Genomic DNA, 27,349 nt, shown 5'->3' with positions numbered 1-27,349 from the left:
GTCCTTCGCGATGTAAGAATTATCTTCACGCTTCCTCGCTTTCCCCAAAGACCAGCTGGAAGGCAGGTGCCCAGAGGGTCATGGGTTGCCCCTTCCCCACTTTGGAAGAGCTTTATAGCTCCCGCTGGCTTTAGAAAGTTCAAAGCATCCTTAAGGATCCATTTCATCCTGGGCCCCCCTCTTTTTGAACTATTACCATCTGGCAGACGGTACAGGACAATAAAAACAAGGACAAATAGGCTGAAAAACAGCTTCTATCCCAGAGCAGTAACTATACAATTCTACGTACAGTGCAATATTAATACAATACCAGGGTTTTTTAATTCAATTGCATACAATGTGAAGGAAGTGTGTTTTTGTTTTATTTTTATAGGGTTTTTAAAAAGTATAATATACAGTGAGGATGGCACTTAATTTCATTCTATGAGGTGCCATGACAATAATGAAAACTATGAAACTATGAAACTATTATTGCTTGGTCTCGGAGATCCTCCTGATGACTTTGGAGGGGAGTTGACTACTAACAAGACCCGGCTTGATCAGATGGCCACACTGCCGAAAGATTTCTTGCATTGAGTCAGCTGCAGCCTGAGCCACTGAGGCTTCGGAATCGCCTTGCAGATCCTGGAGACCTGAAACGAATCCAAAAAACAAAGGATTTCCGGGATCAACCCTGAGAACCAGCCCTGATCAGCGAAAGAGCTTCTGGAGAAAAACTCCTTGTTTCAAGCGAGGGAACTTTGAAACTCACCCAGGAAAACTTCTTTCATTTGTTTTGAAGTCATCACTTCCGGTTGCATGTATTGCGCGCAGCAGCCTGGGCACGTAAAAAGAAAACGTTGGTGGGGTTAACAGAGACGGCTAAATCGACTGATTCAGGAAAAAAACGCGCAATTCACTGGTTTCCACTTGGAAGAGTCGCTTTGGGACTTTACGGGATGGTTCCAGGGATTGGGTCTGTCTAATAATAAGAAGGACTAGGGGTAGCCGATCTTCCTATGTTTTTGTCTCCAGGTCTCACTGGAGGCTTTCAAGAAGAGATTAACGAAGAGATTGGACAGCCACTGGTCTGAAATGGAATCGGGTCTCCTGCTTTAGCAGGGGGTTGGACTAGAAGACCTCTAAGGTCCCTTCCAACTCTATTATTTTATGTTCTAGGACTGTGCAAACAACCATCATCTTGGAAAAAAATCTAAGCAGCCTTGAATCCAGTTAATACTAGAATGGGAGGCCAGCTGGAAATATTTCCAGAGAAAAAACCACGGCTGTGGGTTTGCCTATACAAGAGAGAGGGATACAGGCCAGGTAGTCCTCAACTTCTAACAGTTCATTTAGTGACCATTCAAAGTTACAATGGCACTGAAAAAAGTGACTTACGACTGCTTTTCACACTTAGAAGCGATGCCACATCAAGATCAAAATCCGGATGCTTGGCAAACCGACTCGTATTTATGACGCTTACAGTGTCTTGGGGGTCAAAGATCACTTCGGATGAGCCAAATCCGGGAGGAAGCCAGATTCACTTAACAACCATGTGACTAACTTAACAACGGCAGCGATACCCTTAAGAAAGAGGGCAGGAACTGCCTGAGAAACTGTTGCGCGATCGTAGCAGTTCCGGAGAAGCCACCCGGTATAAGAGCAGCTTCCAGTCTGATTAAGCGACATGGCTTAATTCGGCATAGATTCTTTTGGTGATAAGGCCGCCCGCCTGTCTTGGGTTTTCCTGCCCTCCTTCCAGAGTTGGCATTGGTGATTACCAATTAAGAGGGCAGCTGCCTCGCGATGGGAAGAGTTCCGGCTCCTCAGGAATCCCAGCATCTGATCCAACATCGCAGGAAGGTTTTGCTTGCATTTATTCATCTGGGGAAAACAAGGCAACAAAGAAGCCAATGAACTATAGAGCTTTTTTTTTTTTTTTTTACCAAGGGGCTGCTTTCTTGGTCAAAGCCAGCTGGGTGACTTTGGGAGTTCTAGTCCCTCCTTAGTCACGATGGCCACTGGGTGACTTTGGTGCAGTCCCTCTCTCTCAGGGCAACCCACCTCACAGGGTTGTTGTGAAGAAAAGAAGAAGTATTAGGGATGACCACCATCTTGAACTATTTATAAAAATAAGAAAGGCAGGGCAAAATAAAGAAATAAATGGTTAGTATACTCTAATCTGGAAGAAAACAGGCCAGCTTGGCTCCTACTTACAACCACGTAGCAGATGTTGGAGTACATGCTATGGAGACTGGTGTACATTTCATAGTCAAACAAGTTGCTGGGAAAGCCCCCCCAGTTCATAAAGGACACGCAGGAGTCGAGGGTCTTCCTGGAGACCTGGCCGAGGGAGGAAAGAGGGAGATCCTGTCACCTAGTTGGGTCATGAAAGGTCTTCAAGGAAACGACCAAGTTCAGGGAGCACCAAGGACCCCACAACTTCAGGATTGTCTACAATGTCTTTGCATTCTCCAGAGTGTCCACGTGGTACAACCACGTTGCTCTGAGTGAAGATGGGGGTACAGAGTGGTCTCTGTGAAGGTAGCATGATCAGAGCAGGAGCTCAGGTTAGCCAGCCCTTCAACTCACCTCTTTTGTCCGATCATTTGACAGTTGTATGACTAGAGGAATAAGGCTGTTCAGGATGTTTTCGGCCATATTACTGTTCCGTAACTCCTTCAGTCCTTTCAGGAGCATGCCAAAAATGGTGATGGAGGTATTCCTCAGTTCGATGTCGTCCTACGAAGGAAGAGAGACAGGTTAGTCCCTCCAATAGCAGAATAGCCATGCAGAAGTTTCTTGAAGGAGAACACACAAGTTCAGAGCACACCTATTCCCAGTTCAATGTCCATGGAGAGGGAGGGAGGAGGGGGAGAAAGAGAGGGAGGGAGGGAGGGAGGGAGGGAAGAGGGGGAGAGAGAGAGAGAGAGAGAGAGAGAGAGAGAGAGAGAGGGAGGGAGGGAGGGAGGGAGGGAGAGGGGGGAAACCATTTTGTCATGATTTGGTTGACTTACATCATGAAAATATTTTAGAAGGAGCGGAATGAGGTTGACTGCCTTCCATGCATGGGTTTCTATCTTGAGGTGTCTGAGGAGGAAATGCAGGGTCCTTATAGCTTCTTTTGCCACCGTCTTCTGTTCGTGACAAGCGCAGTTTAGTACTGGCATCAACAGTGGCTCCAAGATGTTCTTCTGGAGGAAGCAGGGAAAGAAACGAGCAATTAAACGGTCAATGGAGTTCTCTGAGTCTCACAGCGATCATGACAAACGCAAGAGAAGGCCACAGAGCATAGAAGAAGAGGGTTGAAAAGGAACTTGGAGGTCTTCCAGTCCAACCCCCTGCTCAAGCAGGAGACCCTAGACTCTGCTGGACAAATGGTTATCTAAACTCTTCTTGAAAAGCTCCAGTGATGGAGCACCCATAACTTCTGGAGGGAAGTCGTTCCAAGGATGAATTGTTCTCGGTGTCAGGAAATTTCTCCTTAGTTCCAGGTTGTTTCTCTCCTTCATTAGTTCCCATCTGCTGCTTCTCGTTCTCCTTTCAGGGGTTTGGATAATAGGTTGACCCCCTCTTCTTTGGGGCAGCCCTTCAAATATTGGAAGACTGCTCTCAGGTCTCCCCTGGTCCTTAACAGAATCACAAAGATGGAAGGGATCTTGGAGATCTTCTAGTCCAACTCCCGGCTCAAGCCGGAACCCCTAGATCATTTCAGACAAATGGTTATCCAAACTCTTCTTGAAAAGCTCCAGTGTTGGAGCATCCAAAACTTCTGGAGACAAGTTGTTTCACTAATTAATTGTTTTGGGTGTCAGGAAATTTATCCTAAGTTCTAGGTTGCTTCTCTCCTTGATTAGTTTCCATCCGTTGCTTCTTGTTCTGCTTTCAGATGTCCTCCAAGAGGATCTGGCCTCTACTTGCACCTTCAGATCTTCCAGGGTTGCAGCCATCTTTGGAGAAGAGACACCACTCTAGCTGTCCTCTTTCTGCTGGTTGCCTTCTTCTTCTCCTTCTTCTATCCTTCCCAGCCTTGTAGACTTCCGAGAGAGCGAGGTCACACCTGCTACTACCTTGGAAGCCACTCCCTTCCTGCCCCCCATCTCTTACCTCAAACGGGTGTTGGATGAGGTTCCCCAGTCCTCTAACGCTGAAAGTCTGTATCAGCGGATATGGCTGTGTCATCCATTCCTTCAGCACCTGGAGGATGTCTTGGATGACAAAGAATTGGCAAATTTCCGGATGGTACAGCAACTGAGGAAGAAGAGTGGAGATACGGAGCATTAGCCAAGCAAAGGAAGGGAACTTCCCTGAGAGCCTCTACTAAAGATGCCACTTTCAGCCATTACGGGGAGAGAAAAAGAAAATAAACACAGTCCTCGGTTAGTGACCGCTGAAAGTCACAACGGCACTGACAAAAGAGATACGTCCATTTTTCAGAATTATGACCATGGTAGCATCCTCATGGTCATGTGATCAAAATTTGGGTACTTGCCGGTCCATATTTGAGTTGAAGATGTGGCTCTTTCGTCAACTTAACTGATCCGTTATGGGTGTACATTGTTATAATTTTAAATTGTTTTAATTGGGTTGTTGATTTTAATTTATTGTGATTTGTATTGGATATTGTTTTTGTAAGCCACCCTGAGTGCCTCGGGAGAATGGCGGCATATAAATATATATATATATATGTGACGGTCGCAGTGTTTCGAGGTTACGTCATCCCTTTTGTGACTGTCTGATAGGTAGTGTAAATGATAGTTGCAAGAATACAAAAAATAATGCAAAAAGTAAAAGGAATTTGGGGTCATTGAGTCTTCCTTCCTCCCTTTCTCCCATCCTCCCTCCCTCAATCTCCTTCCTTCCTTCCTTCCTTCCTTCCTTCCTTCCTTCCTCCCTCCCTCCCTCCCTCCCTCCCACAACTTCTGGAGGGAAGCCATTCCACTGATTAACAGAATACCAGGAGACCTTGGAGGTCTTCTAGCCCAACCCCCTGGTGAAGCAGGAGACCCTCTACCATGTCAGACAAATGGCTGTCTAGTTTCTTCTTCAAGACCTCCAGTGATGGAGAACCCACAACTTCTAGTTTCTAACCATAAAGTTCTGTTGAACCCTGGGCAACTTTCCTTGAGCTCCAGAAGGTTGGGGTGCATCTCAAGGTCTCCTCACCTCCGAAAAGAAAACCATCCCAATGGTTTTGTGTCTTAAATCGGGGTGGCGCACGTAGGTCTCGGCCTGTCGGAACATGACCTTCAGCTCATGTTTCGAGTAGTTGAACAAGATCCTAAGAGAATAAAGATGGAGAGATCAGACAAGATCTGCTGGTTAGGGAGAAGAAAATCACCAAGCTAGAGAAATCATGAGCTGAATGATCGATAAATGAATTACTCAATGAATTACTCCATTTAGAGAATTTCTCACCCTCCCTCTCTCCCTCTCCCCTTCCTCTCTCTCTCACCCTCCCTCTCTCTCTCTCACCCTCCCTCTCTCTTTCACCCTCCCTCTCTCTTTCTCCCTCTCCCTCTCCCCTCCCTCTCCTCCCCTCTAATCTTTCCTCTCTCACACTTTTGCCTTCTGTGTGTCTCTCTCCCTCTTTCTCTCCCTCTCCCCTCTCCCTCTCCCCTTCCCTCTCTCTCCCCTTCCCCCTATCTCTCTGCCTCCTCTTCTTCCTCCTCTCCCTCTGCCTCCCCTCCCTCTCTCACCCACTGCCCCTCGTAGCCAAGCTCTTTTGACTTTTAATTTCTTACCGGACCAGGTGGAAAATGCCTTCAAACACACTTTCAGGACTCATCAGCATCGCCCAACATTGAACCATATCTAAGTCCTTGAACTCCTCCTGATAGCCGGTGCGCAAGATGAGGTGTTTGACGGCTTTGACTGCGTTGCTAAATGAAACAAAGGCAGAAGAGTTGGTGCCAATCATTCAGCTGATCCCCCTGCACTTCCGACCGTTACAGTAGCCCTATGGTCATGTGGTCAGAATTCAGACTCTCGGCAACTGAGCCATATTTATGACGGTCGCAGTGTCTCAGAGTCACGCGATCCCCTTTTGGGACCTTCTGACAAGCAAAGTCAACGGGGAAGCCAGATTCACTTAACGACCATGGGACTTAACCAGTGCAATGATTCACTTAACCACTCTGGCAAGAAAGGTTGCAAAATGGGACAAAGTTCACTTAACGACTGTTTCCTGAGCTTTGCAGAAATGGAGAAAGGATCCAGATTGGGCCCAGGAGATTCCTTACCCCAGATGGTAGGTCAGTTCTGACCCGCTCTTGCCTGCTCCCAGCAGAAAATAGATGTGCGTCACGAGCGCCAGGAGCAGGCTGGAGAACTTATGCTGGACAATGATTGCTGCCTCAGGAAGCGAGAGGAGGAAGGAGAGCGCATTGGTGGCCTAGAAACAGGAGGAGAGGAGAGTCAGCTCAGGCTCATCAGGTTACTTAGATTCATCATCATCTATTTCTTCTTTTAACGACCCCCTAATCCCTTGCGGGGTGGAGTCTGGGCAACTGAATGGAGCTGAGGCTTTCCTGGCTGGATGCCCTTCTTGTCGCCAATGCAGAGTTTTGTTCGGCAGATACATTCTCATTGTGCCCAGAGAAAGAAAAAAATCCTCATGTCCATGAAACCTGAGCCAGGAATGTCCATGTCTGAGACACGGAGCCAAAGGTTGCTAGAAGTGGGACTTCTGAAACTCCCATTCTACACCCCCTCCAGACTTTGAGAGGCCAGTGGGGTGTAGATACAGGACAAAAGGGAGACAACGAGTAGCGCAAGTGAGACAGAACTGGGGACAAAGAGATCGGTAACCCCCTAAGTGGGCTCTTGACTCTCCACCTCTTAGGGGTCCTTGGAGGGGCCCTGGGTGCTGTCTGAGCGTGTGTTTTTTGGTTGCAGATGTTTCATGACCCAGCTAGGTAACATCATCAGTGCTGGAAGAGTTAGGCTTAGAGGTAGGGTTAGACTGGTTGGGTCGGGAAACATCTGCAAGAAAACCACCAAGCTCAGTAAGCACCAAGGACCCCACAGTTCAAACCTGGACTACAAATTAATTAAATTTCTCCACCAGCCATCTGAGCAATCTGACACTGGGAAGTTTACAACAATGTAATAAAACAATATAACACATAATAAAAATACAGATTAAGAATATTTAAAATAAGGTATGACACAAAGTACTCCGTTGGGTGTTTGCCTTTGTTGGTTCCTATCATGTATTTTCTTAAACTCTTTTTTAGTTATTTCTGTAAGAAATAACGTAAGAAATGAATAAAGGAATCAATTGAATTATGAATGATTGGATGAGTAAAGGAATGAATAAATGAAGGAATGTATGAATAAACGAATAAATCAATGAACGGATACATGAATGAATGGATTAATGAAAAGATGAACCGATGGATGGATGGGTGGATAGATGATAGAGCTGGCTGGCTGGCTGGCTGGATGAATGGGTGGATGGATGGATGAATATCAAAGCTGTTCTGGTGAGGAAGCCCACAGATGCCTCTACTTTCAATGGGGCATTTTAGGGGGAAGGGGGGCTTACGTCAAATTTTGCTCCGATTTCAGCCCCCACCAGTTTGCCCTCTGCCTCCCTCCAGCCAGGGCGTGCCTGCTCCTGATGAGGAGACCCCCGAGGGTGACTCTTCTGCTCAGCCCCTTCCCCCTTTCCTCAGGCCTGGCCCACCTGCAGATCTAAGGAAAGGAGAGCCACCGGTTGAGGGCTTACCGCAATGGGCATGATGCATCTCCTCCCAATAGCTTCGGTGCTGGGGCTTTGGTCATCAAGCCTTTTGAGGAGGGGCTTCATGATCTTCAGGTTAGCATAGGGGTCTGCAGCCAGCGCCCTCCACAGCTCCCTAGCACTTCTGTGCAGGTGGAAAAATGGATTGGGGAAAAAAATCAGATTCTTTCCCCATTTTCAAAGAGACGGCCATTCCAGATAGATTAACCCCCACAACGGAAGAAAGGGTTAGAGAACCGATGGCCAAATCAACTGCTTTAAGGCATGGAAAAAAATATAGCTACAGGTAGTTCTCGACTTGCAACCGTTTGTCTAGTAGCCATTCAAAGGAGGGCCTCTGCGCCACCGGAAGTGCCAGAGAACCCAGAACTGGTCAAGGGAGGGGATGTTTCTAGGAGCAGTGTGTCTACAGAATTAACCCAAAGGTGCTTTTCACAGAATGACCGAGTTGGAAGGGACCTTGGAGCAGTGGTGAAATTCAAAAATGTTCCCAACCGGTTCTGTGGCCGTTTCTTGGTGGTCATATGACCAGGCGGCCATGGCTTGGTGGTTATGTGTCCGGGTGGGCGTGGCTGCACAACTGATTCACACACAATGCAGAACCTCACTGAATCACAGAGAGCTCAAAAGCAAACTATCACACTTTACACAAAAGTAACACAAAAGCTACACAACTGACTCACATACAATGCAGAAGCAGCTGGACTTTACACAAAATGGCCCCTGCAACAAACAGGAACCTCACAGACAATCAGGCACAGCTGATTTTCTCACAGCTGACTGGTAGTAAAAAAATGCTGAAATTAGAAATTACAAAAAGGTTCCGACATTGCCCGGCACAGCTGATTGTCGTACTTTTTAAAGCGTTTTTTTTTACTACCGGTTCGGGCAAACAGTAGCAATTATTCCTATCGGTTCGGGCGAACCAGACCAAACCAGAGGATTTCACCCCTGCCTTGGAGGTCTTGTACTCCAAACCGCTTCTCAGGCAGGAAATCTTATCCCATTTCAGACAAATGGCTGTCCAATCTCTTCTTGAAAACCTCCAGTGATGGTGCACCCACAACTTCTGGAGGCAAGTTGTTCCACTGGTTAATTGTTTGCGCTGCTAGGAAAGTTCTGCACATTGTAGGTTGCTTCTCTCTTTGATTCGTCTCCATCCTTTGCTTCTTGCCTGCCCTCAGGTGGTTTGGAAAATAGGTTGACCCCCTCCTCTTTGTGGCAGCCCCTCAGATATCAGAACACTGCTATCCTGTCCCCCCTCAATCCTTCCTTTCATTGAACTAGAGAGACCCAATTCCTGCAACTCTTCTTCATATGTTTTAGGCTCCGGTTCACTAATCATCTTCGTTGCTCTTCTCTGCACTCTTTCAGAGTCTCTGCATTGTTTCTACAGTGTGGCGACCAAGAAAGTTAAAAAACCAAGGAGGTCCAGCTGCCTTTTGGAAAAGCACCTTTGGGACAATCATGACCTGGATGGTGGAGACAACCAGCCTAGGAAGCTCTCAGAATTCAGATCGACTGCACAGCCAACCAGCGACTGCACTGGCCCTCAACCAACCCAATGCAACCTCCCCCCCAATCAGCACATGACCTGCCCACCCCAAGCTACAGATATTCACCCCTATCGCAAATGGTTGAGAATCTCTGTAGAGCACAAGAAAACAGGAGGCACATCTCCTTGAGGTTCTTCTTACCCATCGCACGCCACCGAGCACTCGAGGAGAATATCCACGACTTTGTTCACCCGTTTGGACGCCAGGTGACACACTGCCTTTAGCATTTGTTGTTTGGTGGCAGGGTCCAAGATCTTCGGGAGACGTCGGTAGATCTCCTTGAGGATCATGGGTAGCTATGGCAAAAGAGAAATCCAAGGGATGACCAACTTTCTCAACAGCCCTAAGATTACCTGGTGGTCTCCATCCAACCCTAGCCTTCTTAAATCCAGCCGAAGTGTTGTCACCAAGTCAACAAGGTCTCACCCATTCTCATCTTTCTTTTCTACAAAATCTCCTCTATCCCTTTTGCTCCAAACCCTGCCATTTTCTTACCTCCTCCATATCCATCCCACATTCCTCCAAGAACGAATTGAGCAGGAGTCCCGCAGTGTGTGAAATGTTTTTGTCCAGGTGTGTCAGAGCTGCCAGGGCTTTTAAGATCAGGTCGTTTATTTGTGATGGGCTCAGATGCTCGCCAAAGGCCTATCGGAAAGAAGAAAAGGAGACCATGAAGAGATGCATCAGGGTTTTGACAAGCCAGAGACTTTGACCCGTATCTGGGGACAGCACCCCATGTAGAGAGGCAGGCCATATTCCATGACATCCACCACGTGATATTAGGATGTGGGTGAAAGAAGCCAACATGGCAGCCGAGATCGCCTGCTCCTAGACATTGTGGGGGATGGATATCCACCCTCCGGCCTTTGGAGCCTGCCGTCCCCACTGTGATATTGACTTTTTTGAGTATCTCCAGGTCAAGAGGAGGAGAGAAAGGAAGGTCAATAAGAAGCCAGGCAAAATGCTGAAGGAAAACGTACCGTAGCCATTTTGGAGACGTTATTATAAAATATTGTTGGGCCCGAAAAGGAGAAGTCTTCCCTCAGCCAACTGACGACCTTCCCCTTCTTGTTTCTAGGTTTCTCATCCATTTCTTTGGCTTTGGAGGGAGGAAAACAAGAGAAGGTCAGATTTTGGCATTCGGAACTTCTGAAGATCCTTCGTCTGACGGCCGGTTTAGTCGTTCCAACAGAAGAGAAGCTCTGTAGCTCAGGGCTGACCTGAGGGGTCCCTGGTGCTCTCTGGGCTCGGTGGTTTTCTCGTTACCTAGTTGGGTCATGAAACCTTCACAAGAAAACAACAAAGCTCAGAGACACCAGTCCTCCTCCTCCCCCCTCGCTCCCTCTTTCTCTGCCCCCCCTTTCTCTTATCTCACTGATCAGGAACGAAACAGGTACAATGACCTCTTTAGTGGTCCAATTACAGGCAGTCCTCGACTTACGGCCACCATGGAGTCCTAAGCAAGACAGTTATGAAGCGAGTTTTGCCTCATGTTGCGATTTTTTTTCTTGCCAACGTGGTTAAGTGAATTGCCGCAGCAGTTAAGTTAGCAACCCGGTTGTTAAGTGAATCCGTCTTCCCCATTGACTTTGTTTGGCAGAAGGTCACAAAAGGGATCACATGACCCTGGGACACTGCGACTGTCATAAATCGGAGTCAGTGGCCAAGTGTCCAGATTTTGATCCCGTGAGCATGGGGATGCTGCAACGGTCGTAAGTGTGAAAGACAATCACAAGTCACTTTTTTTCAGTGCCGGTTAAACTTTGAATGGTCACTAAATGAATTGTTGTAAGTCAAGGACTACCTGTAACCCCTTTTCTAGGTTAACACAATAGATGGGACTGTAAATGGAGGGGAAATATAGGGCTACATAAGAGACAAATTACATAAATGAAGGAATGAAGGAATGAACCAACAAACGAATGAACAAAGGAATGAATGAATCTAACCGGATTTAACCCAGACTACCTTGGTCTGATGTGCAAATGAAGCATTAGGTTGTGAATTGATTGTGTGCTGCCTGGGGAATTCTGGGCATTGAAATCCACATGGCTTAAAGTTGCCACTGGGTTAAGCTTTTAACTAGCCAAATTTAACCGATCCTTTTCTTTAGGTAAACCATTGATATAAGTGCCTGTCTTTCAACCGATTGTGGACGGCTCCCAATTAAAAATTAGAAGACACGTAAAATGGGGTTGAAACTATAAAATTAACAAATAATGTATTGCAATTATAAACCCTCTTTAGCTCTTTCCTTAACAATGCCCACTCAACCCGTAACTTGGTTAACCCGTTTTCTGGCTTCTTGCAATACATGCAGCCATCCAATGACTAAAAGGTGGCTTTGCAAAACACGCTAAGACCCAATCCATGTGCCAAGACTCACAAGCCCAGGCTGGCTGATGGCAGATGCCTAGCCTAACTCTGTGGTCGGCAAACTGCAGCTCGCGAGCCACATGCGGCTCTTTGGCCCCTTGAGTGTGGCTCTTCCACAAAATACCACCTGCGGGCGCGCACGCACAGTGCGATTGAAACTTCGTGGCCCATGCGCAGAAGTCGGTTTTCGGCCTGGGCGAGTCTATTCTGAAGAAGTGGCGTTAGAAGAAGTGGGGGTGTCTTGCGGGCGAGAGACGGGAGACGGGAGACGCGGCGCAGGTGGGCCATGGGATACGCAGCGTGGGAGAGGCGCACGCGATTCATGCACGAGTTGCGTGAGCCAGTCAGTCAGCAATCTCCTTGTGCAGTGGTTAGTGCTAGTCGCATCCGCAAATCACGCGCAGGTGACAAAAGTAACTACTCGGAGCATAAAGTTACCTGTATTTTTCCAACCAGCTGCAAATCCTACAGGTATTTTTGTCATCAATTTAAGAATTGTAATTATTTTGTGTTGGTGGCTTTATTATTATAAAATGAAACATTTTTTTAGGTGCCCTGTTTGACATGGCTACAAAGAAGAAGCAAAGAAAAACGGAAGACGAAAACCATGAATTTAAAGTTGAACGGACCGAGACTTTCGCGTTTGTTCAAAACTTAAATGGCCTTCCGACCTGTCTTATTTGTCAGGAAAAATTGGTGCATAACAAGAAATCAAATTTGGAGAGACACTTTAAAACTAAACACGTGTCATTTAGTAGTAAATATCCTGTCGGTGATGCAAGGAAGAAAGCAGTTGAGGAACTTCAGAAGAGTCAAGAAAAATCAAGTTCTGTATTTAATTACTGGATTCAATCTTCCAACAATGTTAATATTGCAAGTTTTGTGGTTAGTCAAAAGATTGCTAAGAGAGGAAAACCATATACAGACGGCGAATACATAAAAAGTTGTTTTATAAATGCATCCGAAGAGCTATTTCGGGATTTTAAGAACAAAGCCGATATTCTAAAAAAAATTAAAGAGTTACCATTGTCTGCTAAAACAGTGAAAGACAGAACAGTCAAAATGTCTTCGAATATAACCAACCAGCAAGTCGAAGATCTTAAATTGGTTTCAGCTTTATCAATAGCAGTTGACGAGTCTTGTGACATAAATGATACAGCGCAAGTTTCACTTTTTGTACGATTTATTTCATCTACAGGTCCTAAAGAAGAAATTTTAGGATTATTGCCACTCAAAGGTCAAACACGTGGAGAGGACACGGCAATGCTGTAATTGAGTACATTGAAAAACATCATATTCCACTCAATAAAATTGTCTTAATTTCAACAGACGGGGCGAAAAGTATGACCGGCGTAAGAAACGGGTTTGTTGCTATTTTGAAAGAAAAAATTAATCACGAGGTACTTACTTACCATTGCATCATTCATCAAGAAGCGCTTTGTGCTCAGACATTTCCAGAAGAAATTTGCAAAGTTATGGAATTGGTGATTAAGATTATCAACTCCATTATAACTAAACCTCTTAATCATCGCCAATTTAAAGGATTTTTAGTTGAAATGGAGAGCGAGTACGCCGATCTTCTGCTGCATAACAAGGTACGTTGGTTATCAAGAGGAAACGTTTTGAAACGTTTCGCTTCCTTATTAACAGAAATTAAAGCATTTCTCCATGAGAAGGGGATTCGCTATCCAGAACTAACGAACGATCAGTGGATCCAAAAATTTTATTTCATGGTAGACATTACATCTCATCTAAATCAGCTTAATCGTAAACTACAGGGGAAAGGAAACACCATTTTTTCGATGTTAGAAGAAGTTATTTCATTCGAAAACCAATGATCTCTTTTTGCTCAAGATTTTGAAAGAGAAACTTTGATTCACTTTCCAAGCCTGTTGAAACATCGCCAAGAAAATAATTCTGATATTGACATTTGCTATTTCAAAACAACACTTTTAAATATGAGGGAAGCTTTTCTCAACAGGTTTCAGGAATTCAGAAACAGCAAAGCGACGTTAGCCGTTGTTAAAAAGCCTCTTAATGCTACTGTAACAGAATTAAATTTTTCTCCCTTTAATATTGACATTGGCAACTTTGAAATGCAATTGCTGGATTTCAAAAACAAAGAATTGTGGAGCTCGAAATTTGAAGGTCTTTGTGCCGATACAGAAATATTGGAGAAAAATAAATGTGAACTTAGTTCACAGCACAAGTGGTCTGCTTTGAAAGACCCGGAGAAGGAAGATATGATGATTTTTAACACCTGGAATAGTATTCCTGACTCATATCATCAACTGAAAAAAATAGCGTTTGCTGTTTTTTCCTTATTCGGGTCTACATAGTTATGCGAACAATCATTTTCAAGCATGAACCTTATCAAGAGTAAATTGAGAAGTTGTCTTATTGATGAGAACCTGGAATCGTGACTAAAATTAAAAACAAACCTGACTTACTCAAACTTTCCAAGGAGATGCAAGGCCATTGTTCACATTAGTGTTTGTCAGTCATTGTCATGATTTAATTTTATGGATATTGTAAGGTCAATTGTAAGAAATTTAATTTTATCAATAAATAATATCGTTATTAAGTATGAGATCAAGTTTGATTCAACGTACCTATAGTTTAACTAAGACTTAAAACTTTAAGTAAAGTTTATTAAGTTAATTTTAGGGAACGTTGTGGAGTGAAAGAAGATGTAGTGTCGGGGAGATGGTTTGGACATATAAAGAGGATGAACGAAAGGAGATAGACGAAAGAAGTATACAGGACGAGTGTGGATGGGAGAGATGGAAGGGGTCGACCTCAGCGAACGTACCTCCATCAGATTGAGGACATTCTTAGCAAAGGCCAGTTTAGGAGTACCCTAATTAAGTTAATAACAATGTACCTACCTATCTAGTTTAAGTTTAACCAATTTGGCTCTCCAAAGAAATTTCAATCGTTGTACTGTTGATATTTGGCTCTGTTGACTAATGAGTTTGCCGACCACTGGCCTAACGGATCCACTTAACTTGAGAAACTCAGTCTTCAAATGACCCCTGGCCCTGAGAGGTGCCAATACCAACGGCCAATTCCAGGCATCTCTGCCCAGGCAAACGACCGGGGTCTTGGTCACGCCACAAGCTGTGCCACCCAGTGTTCTCCTGGGCAGTGCGCATCCCTGGGCTCCTGGCAGCCCTTGGAGTCCAACTTTCTCACCCATTTTGCTCATGATGAGGTGGTGGAGGTGGTAGGCGGCCTCTGCGGACGTCTGGCCAACTTCTTTGCTGGTGTCGCCAACGTGCAGGCCCAGCAAAGCCACCAGCTGTCCCAGCAAAGAAAAGTCACCTGTGGTCTAATGAAAGGAAGCAAAAAGGAGGGGAAAGATGAGAAGGGGGGCTCATGAAGGTTTCAGCCAGCTGAAATCAGAGCATAGGAAGCATAGCACCATAGAATCCTAGAATCCTACCTTTTAGAATTCTAGAATCACAGAATCTTAGAAACATAAAATCTTAGAATTTTAGAATTATCCAATATTTGAATCTTAGAAGACTAGAATCATAGTCATAGATTCATCAAATCAGGGAATCCTAGAATCTTTGAATAATAGAATCTTAGAATCATAGAATCATAGAATCTTTGAATTTCTAAATCATACAATCTTTGAATCTCTGAATCTTTGAATCACAGAATCATAGAACCTTAGAATCCCAGAACCTCAATTGCTGGAAGGGACTGTGGAGGTTTTCTCCTCCAACCCCTTCATCAAGCGGGACTCCTTATATCCTCCTGGTCACATCCCAAAGATGCTTTTTCCAAAAGGCAGCAGGACTTTCTTCTTTTTCTTCCTTTCTTTGAAAACATCTCACTTCGCATCCCAAACGGTGACTTACGTCGAAATTGACGTTTTCAGAAACGAACTTCAGGAGGTGTCTGATGCTCTTGATGGCCCTCTCTCTCTCGTGTCCCTTGGGAGATTCAATCCAGGGATTAATGTGCTGCCCGGAAAAACAAAGGAGGAGGAGGAAAGGAAGAATTTGTGATTCACAGTTGGAAGAGCCACAGAAGTTGCCAGGACTGGGGAGAAAATCTAAGGAACTCAACAAATTTGAGACATTGGTCAATTGAGGTCTATTTTAGACTGAAAACTAGAGTAGCAATTGAAGATTTCTGGAATACAACTTGTCTTACAACAGTTCATTTAGAGCCGTGGTGGCACAGTGGTTAGAACGCAGTATTGCAGGCTAATTCTGCCAACTGCCAGAAGTTCAGCAGTTCCATCCTGATCAGCTCCAGGTTGACTCAGCTTTCCGTCCTTACCAGGTCGGTAAAATGAGGACCCAGATAGGAGAAGAACCTGGGTCCTCATTTAGAGAGGGCTGTAAATCACGGTGAAGCGGTATGTAAGTCTAAGTGCTATTAGTATTTAGTCACTGTTCAAAGTTACAATGGCACTGAAAAAGGGACTTACGACCATTCTTCACACTTATGACCATTGCAGCATCCCTATGGTCACGTGATCAAAATTTGAACACTTGGCCAATGACTCATCTTTATGACGGTTGCAGCATCCCAGCTCGGTCCCTAAATGAATGGCTGTATGTCGAGGACTTCCTGTATAAGTAATCCTTGACTTACGACCAGAATTTGGGGTGCTTACCAAGGTGGATGTTAGGCGACTTGTGACTGGCTTTATGACCTTTTTTTGCCAGGGTTGAATGAATCCCTGTGGTCCTTAAGTGAATAATGCAGTCATTAGCCGAATCTCGCTTTCCCCGTAGACTTTGGCTTGTCGGAAGCCAGTTGGGCAGTTCGCCAATGGTGGTCAGGTGACACCCCCCCCCCAGGATGCTGCAACCATCACAAATACAGGTAGTCCTCGACTTATGACCACAATGAGTCCAAAATTTCTGTTGCTAAAATGAATCCCATCGGCATCGACATAATCTGCATCGGTCAATTGCAGAAGGCAGCTTTACTCGGAACAGCTGCGAGACTCTATGACAGGGGTGTCAAACTCGATTTCATGGAGGGCCGAATCAAGGTTGTGTTTGACCTCGAGGGGGGCGTGGCCGAGGTGGGAGTGGCCAGCTCAACGTCTCTCATGTCAGGGGCACCTGTGGACTTCCCTGAGACCCTCCCTCACTCTTATTATCATCTCCTCCCTCCCTCCCTCCCTTCCTCCTTGCCGTGGGACAAGAGAGACACGAATATCAGAGAAATAGTGGAATAGAATCATTAGTGAAAAGATGCCAGAGGAGGGACAAAACAAATGTAAATGACAAAAATGACCATCATTTTTTAACTATTGAAATGAGTTAAATTGAATGGTTGAATTGTCCCATGGGACGAGTTGTCCATCCAACAGCCACATTTGCCTATCCCGGGTCCTTGGGAGGGACTCGACAGCTGGACAGAATCGCCAAATCCAGCCTAAACATCTGGCTGACCAACCCCGAGAAAGAATCACTCTTTACCGTCAAGACATCCTGCAGGGAATCCAAATTGGGAGCCTCGGACAGCAAGGCAGTGAGCATGGTGTTGCAGGTGGTCACCATCTGGTCATAAAAATCCTAGAAGGAGAAAAAGAATATCTAAAGGAAGAAGTGGTGTAAAGGAAGAAAGAGGAAGAAATCCAGGGCTGGGGAACTTATGGCCCTTTTAGGACGACTGGTGGACTGCAACTCCCAACAATCCTGAGCCAGCCACGGACTTCTGGGAGTTGAAGTCCACCCTTCTGCAATCAACGGAGTGGCCCGTCTTGCAGGGCTGGTTTTTCTTCCAGAGTTGGAGGAAATGCTTTCTCGGCTGAACACGAGGAACAAAAGGACATTGGGCTCGATGGATGGATCCAGAGTTTTGGAGGAGATTTTGAATCATGCTTATTTCCAGGTGGATCTCAGATGGCTTGGCTCCATCTGGACTGCTCACCTGAGTTTGAGCTGGTTGTCCTGGGCTGTTCACGTTCAGTTTTGTCACCAGGTAAGCCGGCAAGGAAAACACCTTCTGGATGCTTTTTCTCACCACTTTAGACCTCATCTCGGAGTTCAAGGGGGGCTTCATACGGCTGATGAAAGACGAGAAAAGAGGAGGAGGGTGAGAAGATCATAGACTCATTAGGCTAAAAGGGACCTCGGAGGTCTTCTACTCCAACCCTTGCTTGATGGTCCTTAAACCATCCCAGTCATATGGTTGTCCACTCTTTTCTTGAAAACCTCGAGGGATGGAGCACCCCCAACTTCTGGAGGCAAACTGTTCCACTGATGGATTGTTCTCGGTGTCAGGAAATTTCTCCTGGATCTCTCTTTGATAAGCTTCCATACATCGCTTCTCATCATGCTCTCAGCTACTTTGGAGAGGAAGGTGACCCCCTCCTCTCTGTGAGAGCCCCTCAAATATCAGAAGTCCCCTCATCATCCTGCTTGCTCTTCCCTGCACTCTTTCTAGAGTCTCAACATCTTTTTTATATTGTGGTGACCAAAACAGGATGCAGGATTTCTCTCTCTCTCCCTCCCTCCTTCCTCTGTCTCTCTCTCTGTCTCTCTCTCTCTCTCTCGGCAGGTACATACCTCATGCAGGTGATGGTGATGATCGCTTGATGGAGATTTTCGATGGACAAGGGTTTCGCGGGCTCATCTTCAATGACTTCCTGAAAAGAGAAGGAAACCCATCTAAGAAAGAACCTGAGATATGGCCACCATCCAGCTGGCCCTCTTCCCAGCCCTACGCTTTTTCTGGTTGACACAGGAAGTCCCCAGCTTACAACTGGTCACTTAGCCACCATTTAAAGTTTTGAGGGATCTCTTCAGGACTACTTATGACCCAGATGCCAAGTTCCGAGAGGCGCCCCTTCCTCAGCGATCCTGTGACCCCATTTCGGTCACTTGGCCACCAGCTTGCATTGATGGCAGTTTGCAGCGTCCCGTGACCATGATTTAAGTCAGGGGTGGGTAACTGTGGCCTCTTGATGACCTATATAAAATTGGGAAGCCAGATTCCCTTAACAGCCGTGCGATTAACTGAACGAAAAGGATTCGGCTTACAACGGTGGCAAGACAGGTCATACAATGGGCAGAATTCCCTTAACAAATGTCCCACTTAGCAACAAAACCTTTCAGGCTCCATTGATTGGCATTCAATTCGGTTCAAATTCACTTCCAAAAAGAAAGACGCCCAGGAGCACCTGCCTCCCTCCCTCTCCCCACTTACAACGATGTTTGTGACCAGTTCCTGTTTCTGGGGCAAATCGAGGTCTTGCCTCCTGCTGTTGGCAACAGCTTTGGTGATCATGATGATGGACCTCATGAAGGCTTTCTTCAGCCCTTCGTCCTGGAAAACCCCAGTGGGAATGAAAAGAAACCAGAAGGAAGAGGATGTATTTATTTATTGAAACCTTTACGTAGCCGATTGTCTTTGGTTGAACTCTGGGGGCCCCCAATCAAAGCATCCCTGGACACTCTGGGTTCTAGTCCCACTTTAGGATGAAAGGCAGCTGAGAGACTTTGGGCCAATCACCAGGAGATGGTGAGTTCTAGTCCTCCTTAGGGAAAAAGGCCAACTGTCTTTGGGCCAATCACCAGGAGACTGTGAGTTCAAGTCCCGCCCTAGGCACGAGAGCCAGCTAGGTGAGTTGGGGCCAGTCTCAATCCAAACACGTCACAGAGTTGTTGTGTGGAAAGGAAGAAAGAGTGTAATGCATGAGCGCTGCCTTGAGGATAATAAATGCAACAAGACCATAGATTCTCCTCCTCCTCCTCCTCCTCCTCCTCCTCCTCCTCCTCCTCCTCCTCCTCCTCCTCCTCCTCCTCTCCCACAACATGCTAGTTGGGTCATGAAATGTCTTTAAGAAATCAAACAAGCTAAGGACTCCGGATTATAATTGTTCTTGTGATTAAACTCAGCATTAAGAGAAGTAGAGGGTGGAAACCTGCCTACCTTTTTCATGCTGGAATACTGATAGAGTATTTCTGAGACAATGTTGTCCAGGAAAGGCATCATGTCCTCTACTTGCGCTCCCAGGACTGCCTGGCCATAGCAGAGTATTAATGTGGTCCGAATCCATCTCTCAGAGAGAGTCTGTGAGTCCTGTCAGTCCAAAGACGAGGGGGTCAAACTCTTTCCCAAAGCACCAGAAGACAAGACCAGAAGCAATGGATGGAAACTGATGGAGCTTCTTAGTCATCCAGGTCACGGTTGCCCCAAAGGGGCTTTTTCCAAAGGCAACTGGACTTTGTTTTTCCTTGAAGAGGTTTCGCTTCTCATCCCAGAAGCTTCTTCAGGTCTGACTTTGGTTAAAAGAGAAGAAGCTTTTTGGATGAGAAGCGAAATGTCTTCAGGAAAAAACCAAGCCCAGGCCTTTGGAAAAAGCACCTTTGGGTCTACTCGAGGTGTTTGTTGGGGCAGCTCCTAATCTTCTCTAGCCTTATAAAATAGTTCTCCAGGAGATGGAGATGGAGAATTTCAGCACCACCTACATCCTCAGCGCTGGTCTCTGGTCTACGAGATCTATGACCAATCTGAGGAGACCTGACAGCCTGGAGCCTAAGTCCTTCTAAGCACATTGGACTTTCCTTCCCAGAATCCCCCAGCCTCCTTCTGTACTGAGTTTCAGACCTTGCAACCCCATCCCTGGTCTTACCTCAATGGGGGCTTCTACTGCAAACGGTCCTCTTGTCTGCCTGAACTGGCCAGCCTCCTCCAGGGCCACCAGAATCTCAGGCAGGTGGCAAAAGGATGCCATTCGAATGGATTCCGAGATTCCCTAGGCAAAGCGATGTTTGTGAATTAGGACATTTATTGATTTATTGGTTCGATTTATATGCCGCCCTTCTCCGGAGACTCAGGGTGGCTTACAATGCGTTAAGCAATAGCCTTCATACTTTTGTATAGACCTGCTTAGTAGGGCTTTCGCCCCCCCCAAGCGGTGTTGTTTTTTGTACAAAGTCAGCTTATTGCCCCCACAATCCGGGTCCCCATTTTACCTACCTCGGAAGGATGGAAGGTTGAGTCAACCTTGAGCCTGGTGAGATTTGAACTCACAGTAATTGCCGGCAGCTGGCAGCTAAGTGCTACTTAACAGCACTTTAGTCCGCTGCACCACCAAGGCTCTTATTTGCACCTAACCCTTTGTCTTTACCTTCCGCTTTCTCCTCCCCTTCTCCACCTCCTGCTCCTCCTCCTCTCTGCAAACCCCAGGCCCTTCTAGCACTGATGAAATTACCTAGCTGGCTAATGAAATGTCTGCAACAAAACAACCAAGCACAGAGAGCACCAAGGATCCCACAGTCCTCCTCCTCCTCCTCCTCTCTGTAACCCCCATTCTCTTCTAGCACTGATGATGTTACCTAGCTGGATAATAAAACATCTACAGGAAAACAACCAAGTTAAGAGAGCACCAAGGACCCCACAATTCTCCTCCTCCTCCTCCTCCTCCCTTCACCTCTATTCTGCAAAACCTGTTCTCTTCTGGCACTGATGAGGTGACCTAGTTGGGTCACTAAACGTCTGCAAGAAAACATCCAAGCTCAGAGAGCCCCAAGGACCCCACAAAGATGGAGGTCTCAGCCCCCGCAGGCATCCCACTGCCACTCACTTCTCGGTCTGTTTCTTCCTGGAGTGAAAAACTTAGAAGGCTTTGGAGCTGTTCCGTCACCAGGTCCTTCTGTGTTGAGTTTCGCAGTTTAACGCCATAATATTTGTAGAGGCTAATCTGAAGGTGGGAAAAAGAGTCCGTGAGTCCTAGGGAGCTCCACCAAACGGCCAGGAAAAGGAAATATAGGAGAAATTATGATCAAAAAAGGACTCCGTGTGGTCAAGCACACGGAAACTGGTCCTGGGTGACCTGATCGGGGAGATGGGCAGCATATGAATCTAATAAGTCAATAATTGCCATTTTGACTTTCTTCTTCTTCTTGAAAAGCTACTTTAACCCCCCTTCCCCCATCCCCATAGGTGCCCTTTGCTGATTCTCTGTTTGGCCGTCCTGAGATCCTTTATGGTTTCTGTGGAGATCTGGCAGCTTCATCTTTTTACATGCATTAGCTCTCCGTGGTGGATTGGGACAACTTGCCATGGCCCTCTTGGCTTGGCCAACTAACCATGGCCAACTAGCCATGGCCTACTTGCCGTGGCCAACTCACCAGGGAACAAGAGTTACACTAATAGCAGGGTTCCAATACCTCCAGGGTTGCCAAAAAGAGGAGGGGGTCAGCCTATTCTCCAAAGCACCCGAAGGCAAGACAAGAAACAATGGATGGAAACTTATCAAGGAGAGAACCAATCTAGAACCAAGGAGAAACTTCCAAACAGTGAGAACAATTAACCAGTGGAACAGTTTGCCTCCAGAAGTTGTGGGTGTTGCATCACTGGAAGCTTTTAAGAAGAGATTGTACAACCATTTGCCTGAAATGGGAAAGGGTTTCCTCCTTCAGTAGGGGGTTGGACTAGAAGACCTCCAAGGCCCCCTTCCAAGTCTGTAGTTCTATTAATCATTGTCTGTCTAATATTGAGGAAATGGTGGAACAGAAGCGTCAAAGAAAGGAGGCCTCAAAGGAGGGACAAATGAAACATAAATGACAAATGTTAAAATGATTTTTAACATTATTGGAGAGAACGGAATGGTTGAATTAACCCGCGGTGAGTCTGCTGTGGCTCGTGGGCAGCCACGGTGAGTTGGCCATGGCAAGCTGTCCTCTTCTGATGTTGCATCTAAGATAACTGCGGCCCTAAAAGTGTAAAACCTCCGCATATTTACCTTGTCTTTAGACAAGACCTGGGACGTGCTTTGCTTCTGGTCGATGGGCGGCAATGCGCTTGTTTTCCTCCTGGGCAGTTTGTGGTCTGAAGGAATCTGCTTTGCCAACAACAACAAGAACAACAAAAAAGAAGTTGTGAGAAAGTGAAGGAGCAGAGGAAGGAACAGCTTTCTGTGTGTTTCCAAGGGGAGGAGTGGTTTCCCTTCTGCGTCTGGATGCATATTATAAGTAATTTGACTTTTCTAGCTGGGACAGACACGAAGCACGTAACAAGGACCATCCGGATTATATCAGCTGGAGCTGAGGCAGCTTTTAAGATGAACGGTTGGAAAATCTCTGCCACAAATTTTGAGAACTTGATTTATCACCATTTATTGTTGTGGCCCTCCAGCAGCCGAATCAGAGGAGGAGGAGGAGGAGGAGGAGGAGGAGGAGGAGGAGGAGGAGGAGGAGGAGGAGGAGGAGGTGGTGGTGGTGTGGGAGTCAGGGCCAGCATCAAGGCAACCTGAGAGCTCCGAGGGGGAAGAGGGAATGGGGCTGGCAGAGAGAGAGACAGAGGAGGAGCCTGGGCCATCCGTCAGCCCTCAGATGGTGAGTCAACAGACCGCAGGTCTGGAGATGGATGAGGAAGAGGAGGAGCAGCTGGGTCCAGTGCCTGACGCGCGGATACACAGAAGGCAGAGGAGAGGAGAGCAGTGGAAATCTATGGGCCGGTCCTTGGGACAGACGAGCCACCACGGCTAGCGAAGCCCCTCCCTAGCTCTGGGGATAAAAGGCAGGGGGCGGAGATGAATAGATGTGGCAGACAACGATTCTTCTCCCTGCCGGATGGACTTGTTAGCCTGCGGTGAGAGAGAAACTTTTTGTCGGGGCTGCTGGCTCTCCTCATAAAGGAATCTTTGAGTTCACTTCAGAGGGTTTGTCGTGTTTGGGTCAGAACATTTATTTACTGACTGTTCGAAGTTATAACGGGTAGTTTACAACTGAAAAAAATGGACTGTTTCTCACACTCAGGACCATTTCGCATTTCCGTGGCATGTAGAGAGCTTCCGGTCCCTGTTGTTGCTGCCCAGCATTCAGTGCCAGACAGTGCAACAGGGCGGATGGTTGTCTTGTAGGTCTTAGATTTAAGATGGGTGGCCATTCGTCTGTCCAGTAACACACTGGTGAGTTCTCGCCAACGTATCCAGGCTGCATTCTCCTTTGCTCTCACCTCGCCATTGATGTCACCATTGACATTGGAGGTGGGATCCCAGATACCAAAAAATGTCCACCTTCTTTAGGTTTTCTCCATTGATTTGAAGCATTCCAGGGGTGGTGACAGTCCCTAAGTACCCAGTCTTGATGTTGAGGTGGAGTCCAAAATGGTTGAGGCAATCATTCCATGGTCGTTCCATGATCCTTCCAGCAAGGACCCCATAGTTCAGCAAATTCTCCATAACTACATTTGTCTACTTTTGGGATAAATGATCTCCACCGAGGCAGCCCTGGCTTCTGGACCCTCTCCACGATGGACCTCAGGGCCCACCGCGACACAAACCCAGCTGCTTACCTGGAAAGGACGAAGATGGTTCAAGATGGTCTCTAATATTTCTCTCTCGTCCATCAGATCCAAGATTTCTTTGACGGGTCTGCCTTTCAATGGCTTCCTGCTCTCCCATAAGTTTCTGAAGCACTCATCCGAGAGTTCTGAGAAGAAGAGACAGACAGAGATTGATGGGCAATTCGACAGGACAAGCCTTCTCAAAGCAGAGAGAGACAAGGAGTGCGTAGTGGATCACCAGGCTGAGCCTGAGGGAGGGGTCAAATATGTCAAAAGTCTCGAGGCCCTGATCTTCCTGTCCTTAGACAACCATCTTATATATGGAATTGGAATTTTTTATTGCTTTGAAATTTCATGATGTTGTAATCTTATAATTTAAATCTAGCCTTTGAAAAAGGCTAAGAGGGAGGGGTCTTTCCTCACCTCTGAGGGTAAGATGTTCCCTAATACAGTGGCAGCGGTAGAGAAGACCCTCTTCCTAGACCCCACAGTCGAAACTCTTTGACTGATGGAGTCTGCACCATAACGTCCCTACCTGATGAAGGATGATTGCAGGATTTGGATTTGGGTAGTCTAGGAAAAGGAAGGAAGGGTGTACTAGTGACATGAGAGCAGTCTTCCAGTATTTGAGGGGCTGGCACACAGAGGAGGGGGTTCAACTTATTTTCCAAAGCACTAGAAGGTAGGAAGAGAAACTTATTGCTTAATGCAATTGGTCTCTGGAGAAGGAAGACCTCTAAGGTCCCTTCTGGCTCTGTCCTGATGGATTGATTGATGGATGGATGGATTGTGTGGGGTGGGCTGATGTGATAGGACAAGGCTGGTTCCATAGGTAGCCCAGCCCTGTAGCGTCTATACCTGGATACGAAGGCAGGAGGGCGACTGGAGAGCGTTTTCTCCCCGGAGCCCTTTCCCTCTCGGGCCTCCTTGGCAAGGGAGGGGGCTCCTTCAGGCCAGCCTTGATCTCCCCCTGAGGAGCCCTCGGAGGGGTCCTGGCAGTTGTCCTGCGCAGTAAATTGGGCAGCACCAGTGCTGGAGGCTGCACCGTGTTCCTCATGTCCACTGGAGCTGGCAAACCCTTTACAAGAAGGGGCAAGACCTGCGTGGTTCTTTGAGTGGCCGAAGAAGTGGATGGGTGGGAAGAGAAGTCGGCTTCCTGACTCTTCCACTGCCGTGGGTCATTATTCGTAATTTGTGGATGGGACAGCTTGCTGTCCTCCTTCTTCAAGAAGGGCAACTTTTTTAGCATGTGGTCCATCCTCTCGTGAAGAGGGAGTTCTTGAACTGGATGGAGATCCTGTCAATAAAGGAGAAGTTTTGTAACTCCAGATTGAAAGGAGGGGTCCTTGGTGCTCCTATCTATCTATCTATCTATCTATCTATCTATCTATCTATCTATCTATCTATCTATCATCTATCTATCTATCTATCTATCTATCTATCATCTATCATCTATCATCTATCATCTATCATCTATCATCTATCATCTATCATCTATCATCTATCATCTATCATCTATCTATCTATCTATCTATCTATCTATCTATCTATCATCTATCTATCTATCTATCATCTATCTATCTATCTATCTATCTATCTATCTATCTATCTATCTATCTAGTTGTCTATCTATCTATCTCTATTTATCACATGTTCTTCCTGGGTCAACAAGCTCAGACTGCCCAAGGAGCTGCTGATCTACAGAGGAATTTGGGAGTCTCTCCTTTGTACCTCTACAACTGTCTGGTTTGGCACAGCAACCAAACTAAAAGTCCCCTAAAGAGAGAAGACGGCAAGGAAATTACAGGCAGCAGAGAGAAAGCAGAGTTGCTTAACTCGTTCTTTGCATCGGTCTTCATGCAAAAAGAAACTATAGCCCAACCTACCAACAACGTAACTGTGAAAGACAGACTAGAAATAACAGTTGAAAGGCTTCAGCGAGGTATTTGACAAAGTAGAACACTCCCCTCCGCTCTGCTCTGTTCTACTCTGCTCAACACAACTCAACTGAACTCAACTATCCTCTCCTCTCCTCAACTCTCCACAGCTCCCCTCTCATCCCTTCTGCCTTTATATCTCTGCCCCAGGGGCTGTGACATCACCGCATTATGTTCTCATGGGGGACAGCTGGTGTCATGACCCAAGGGGCCTCTTACTCCCCAAGATAATAGGGATGGGATATGGAGGGTCCCCTGGATAACCCCCTTGATAACATTAGCGACATTATGGGGAGCAAAGCTAGGGGTCACTATGGAATGACCCACTGTGATGGTGTCCCTCAACGTGCTAGATCTCAAAAGAACCTAACCAAGATTAAGGCTGATCAACTTTGTTCTTTGATTGGCTAAGTCTGCCACTGAGCATAGGACTAAAACATTCCAAATTAGTAAGGGAGTAAGGCAAGGTTGCCCCCTATCCCCATTATTGTTTATTTTGGCCTTAGAAGTTCTTTTACGGAAAATTAGAATTAATGAGGAAATAAAAGGACTGAAGATCAGGAAGGAAATTTACAAGACGCAAGCATTTGCAGACGATGTAGCCTTAATCCTTGAAGACCCCATAGAATCAGGACCAAAAGTGCTAGAGGAATTAAGTAAATATGGAGAGGTGGCAGGCTTCACATTGAACAAAACCAAAACCAAAGTATTGATTAAGAATACAACTGAGAGACAGAAAAACAAGTATTAGGACTTCAGGTTGCCAAAAAAATTAAATACCTAGGAATTTGGATTATATCAAGATGTTCGACCTTAAAAGACGACAATTATACTCCCCTAATTAGGAAGATGAAACAAGACCTTGACAGATGGAAGAAATAAGATGATCACTTTTGGGCAAGATAGCCACAATTAAGATGAATATTCTCCCCAGAATACTATTTTTATTCCAAAACATACCGGTAAATTTAGAGAAAAAGTTTTTTTTAGAATTAGACAAAATCATCAGAGAATTTATATGGGAGGGGGAAAAACCAAGGTTTTCTATTAAAATTTTAAGGGGCAAAAGAGATATAGGTGGATTTGGACTCCCCGATTGGGAAATATATTACAGGGCAGCTAAGCTAGTCTGGATAAGAGATTGGATCACCCTGGAAAATGAGAGGATTCTTACCCTAGAAGGCCACGATTTGCAGAAAGGGTGGCATGCCCACATTTGGGATGTAGAGAAGAAAAGGAAGACATATTTCCATAGACATAAAATTAGAGACTCATTGATACAAACATGGACCCCGATTAGGCAAAGATATTACAAAAAAATTCCAAGTTGGCTCTCAACAATGGAGGCCCTGATCCACCCCAATAGATGGGGGATGGAGAAAATGGGCAGATACAAAGATATCTTAGACAAAGGAGGGAATCTTAAATCAAATGATACTTTACGAGAGCAAGGAATAACTTTAGATTGGTGGACCTATTCA

At 46.0% G+C, this 27,349-nt stretch overlaps 1 protein-coding gene across 1 annotated transcript; it reads right to left on the bottom strand.

Moving 5' to 3' along the window:
• Positions 1–468: 468 nt before the first annotated feature.
• On the bottom strand, positions 469–25,222 carry LOC139322227 (maestro heat-like repeat family member 5). Its single transcript, XM_070951252.1, has 26 exons — positions 24,790–25,222; positions 23,941–24,077; positions 22,388–22,483; positions 21,227–21,343; positions 20,273–20,395; positions 19,570–19,719; positions 18,844–18,963; positions 18,204–18,283; positions 17,566–17,701; positions 17,112–17,207; positions 15,528–15,632; positions 14,854–14,989; positions 10,263–10,381; positions 9,778–9,927; positions 9,424–9,578; positions 7,712–7,850; positions 6,222–6,373; positions 5,724–5,861; positions 5,146–5,260; positions 4,087–4,230; positions 2,997–3,173; positions 2,572–2,721; positions 2,197–2,322; positions 1,761–1,863; positions 752–817; positions 469–632 (listed from the first exon to the last, which is right to left on the bottom strand). Exons 1-26 carry the CDS (start codon positions 25,187–25,189, stop codon positions 469–471), a joined length of 3,594 nt encoding a protein of 1,197 aa, XP_070807353.1. The 5' UTR covers positions 25,190–25,222.
• Between the last annotated feature and the right edge of the window lie 2,127 nt (positions 25,223–27,349).

Source organism: Pituophis catenifer, unplaced genomic scaffold, assembly GCF_029215685.1.
Source record: "Pituophis catenifer annectens isolate HBS135680 unplaced genomic scaffold, rPitCat1.0.hap2 SCAF_10, whole genome shotgun sequence".
NCBI classification, from domain to species: domain Eukaryota; kingdom Metazoa; phylum Chordata; class Lepidosauria; order Squamata; family Colubridae; genus Pituophis; species Pituophis catenifer.
Note: the sequence above shows the minus strand (reverse complement) of the source record. Positions and strands in the feature narration are given on the sequence as shown.

Bases quoted from the DNA above. Each gene is read 5' to 3' on its own strand.
- LOC139322227 (XM_070951252.1), bottom strand. From the start codon at position 25,189: ATGGACCACATGCTAAAAAAGTTGCCCTTCTTGAAGAAGGAGGACAGC. The intron at 22,484-23,940 runs GTAAGCAGCTGG...TTGGCAAAGCAG, and splicing joins ACCATCTTCGTCCTTTCCAG to ATTCCTTCAGACCACAAACT. The intron at 5,862-6,221 runs GTAAGGAATCTC...TGTTTCATTTAG, and splicing joins GAACTGACCTACCATCTGGG to CAACGCAGTCAAAGCCGTCA.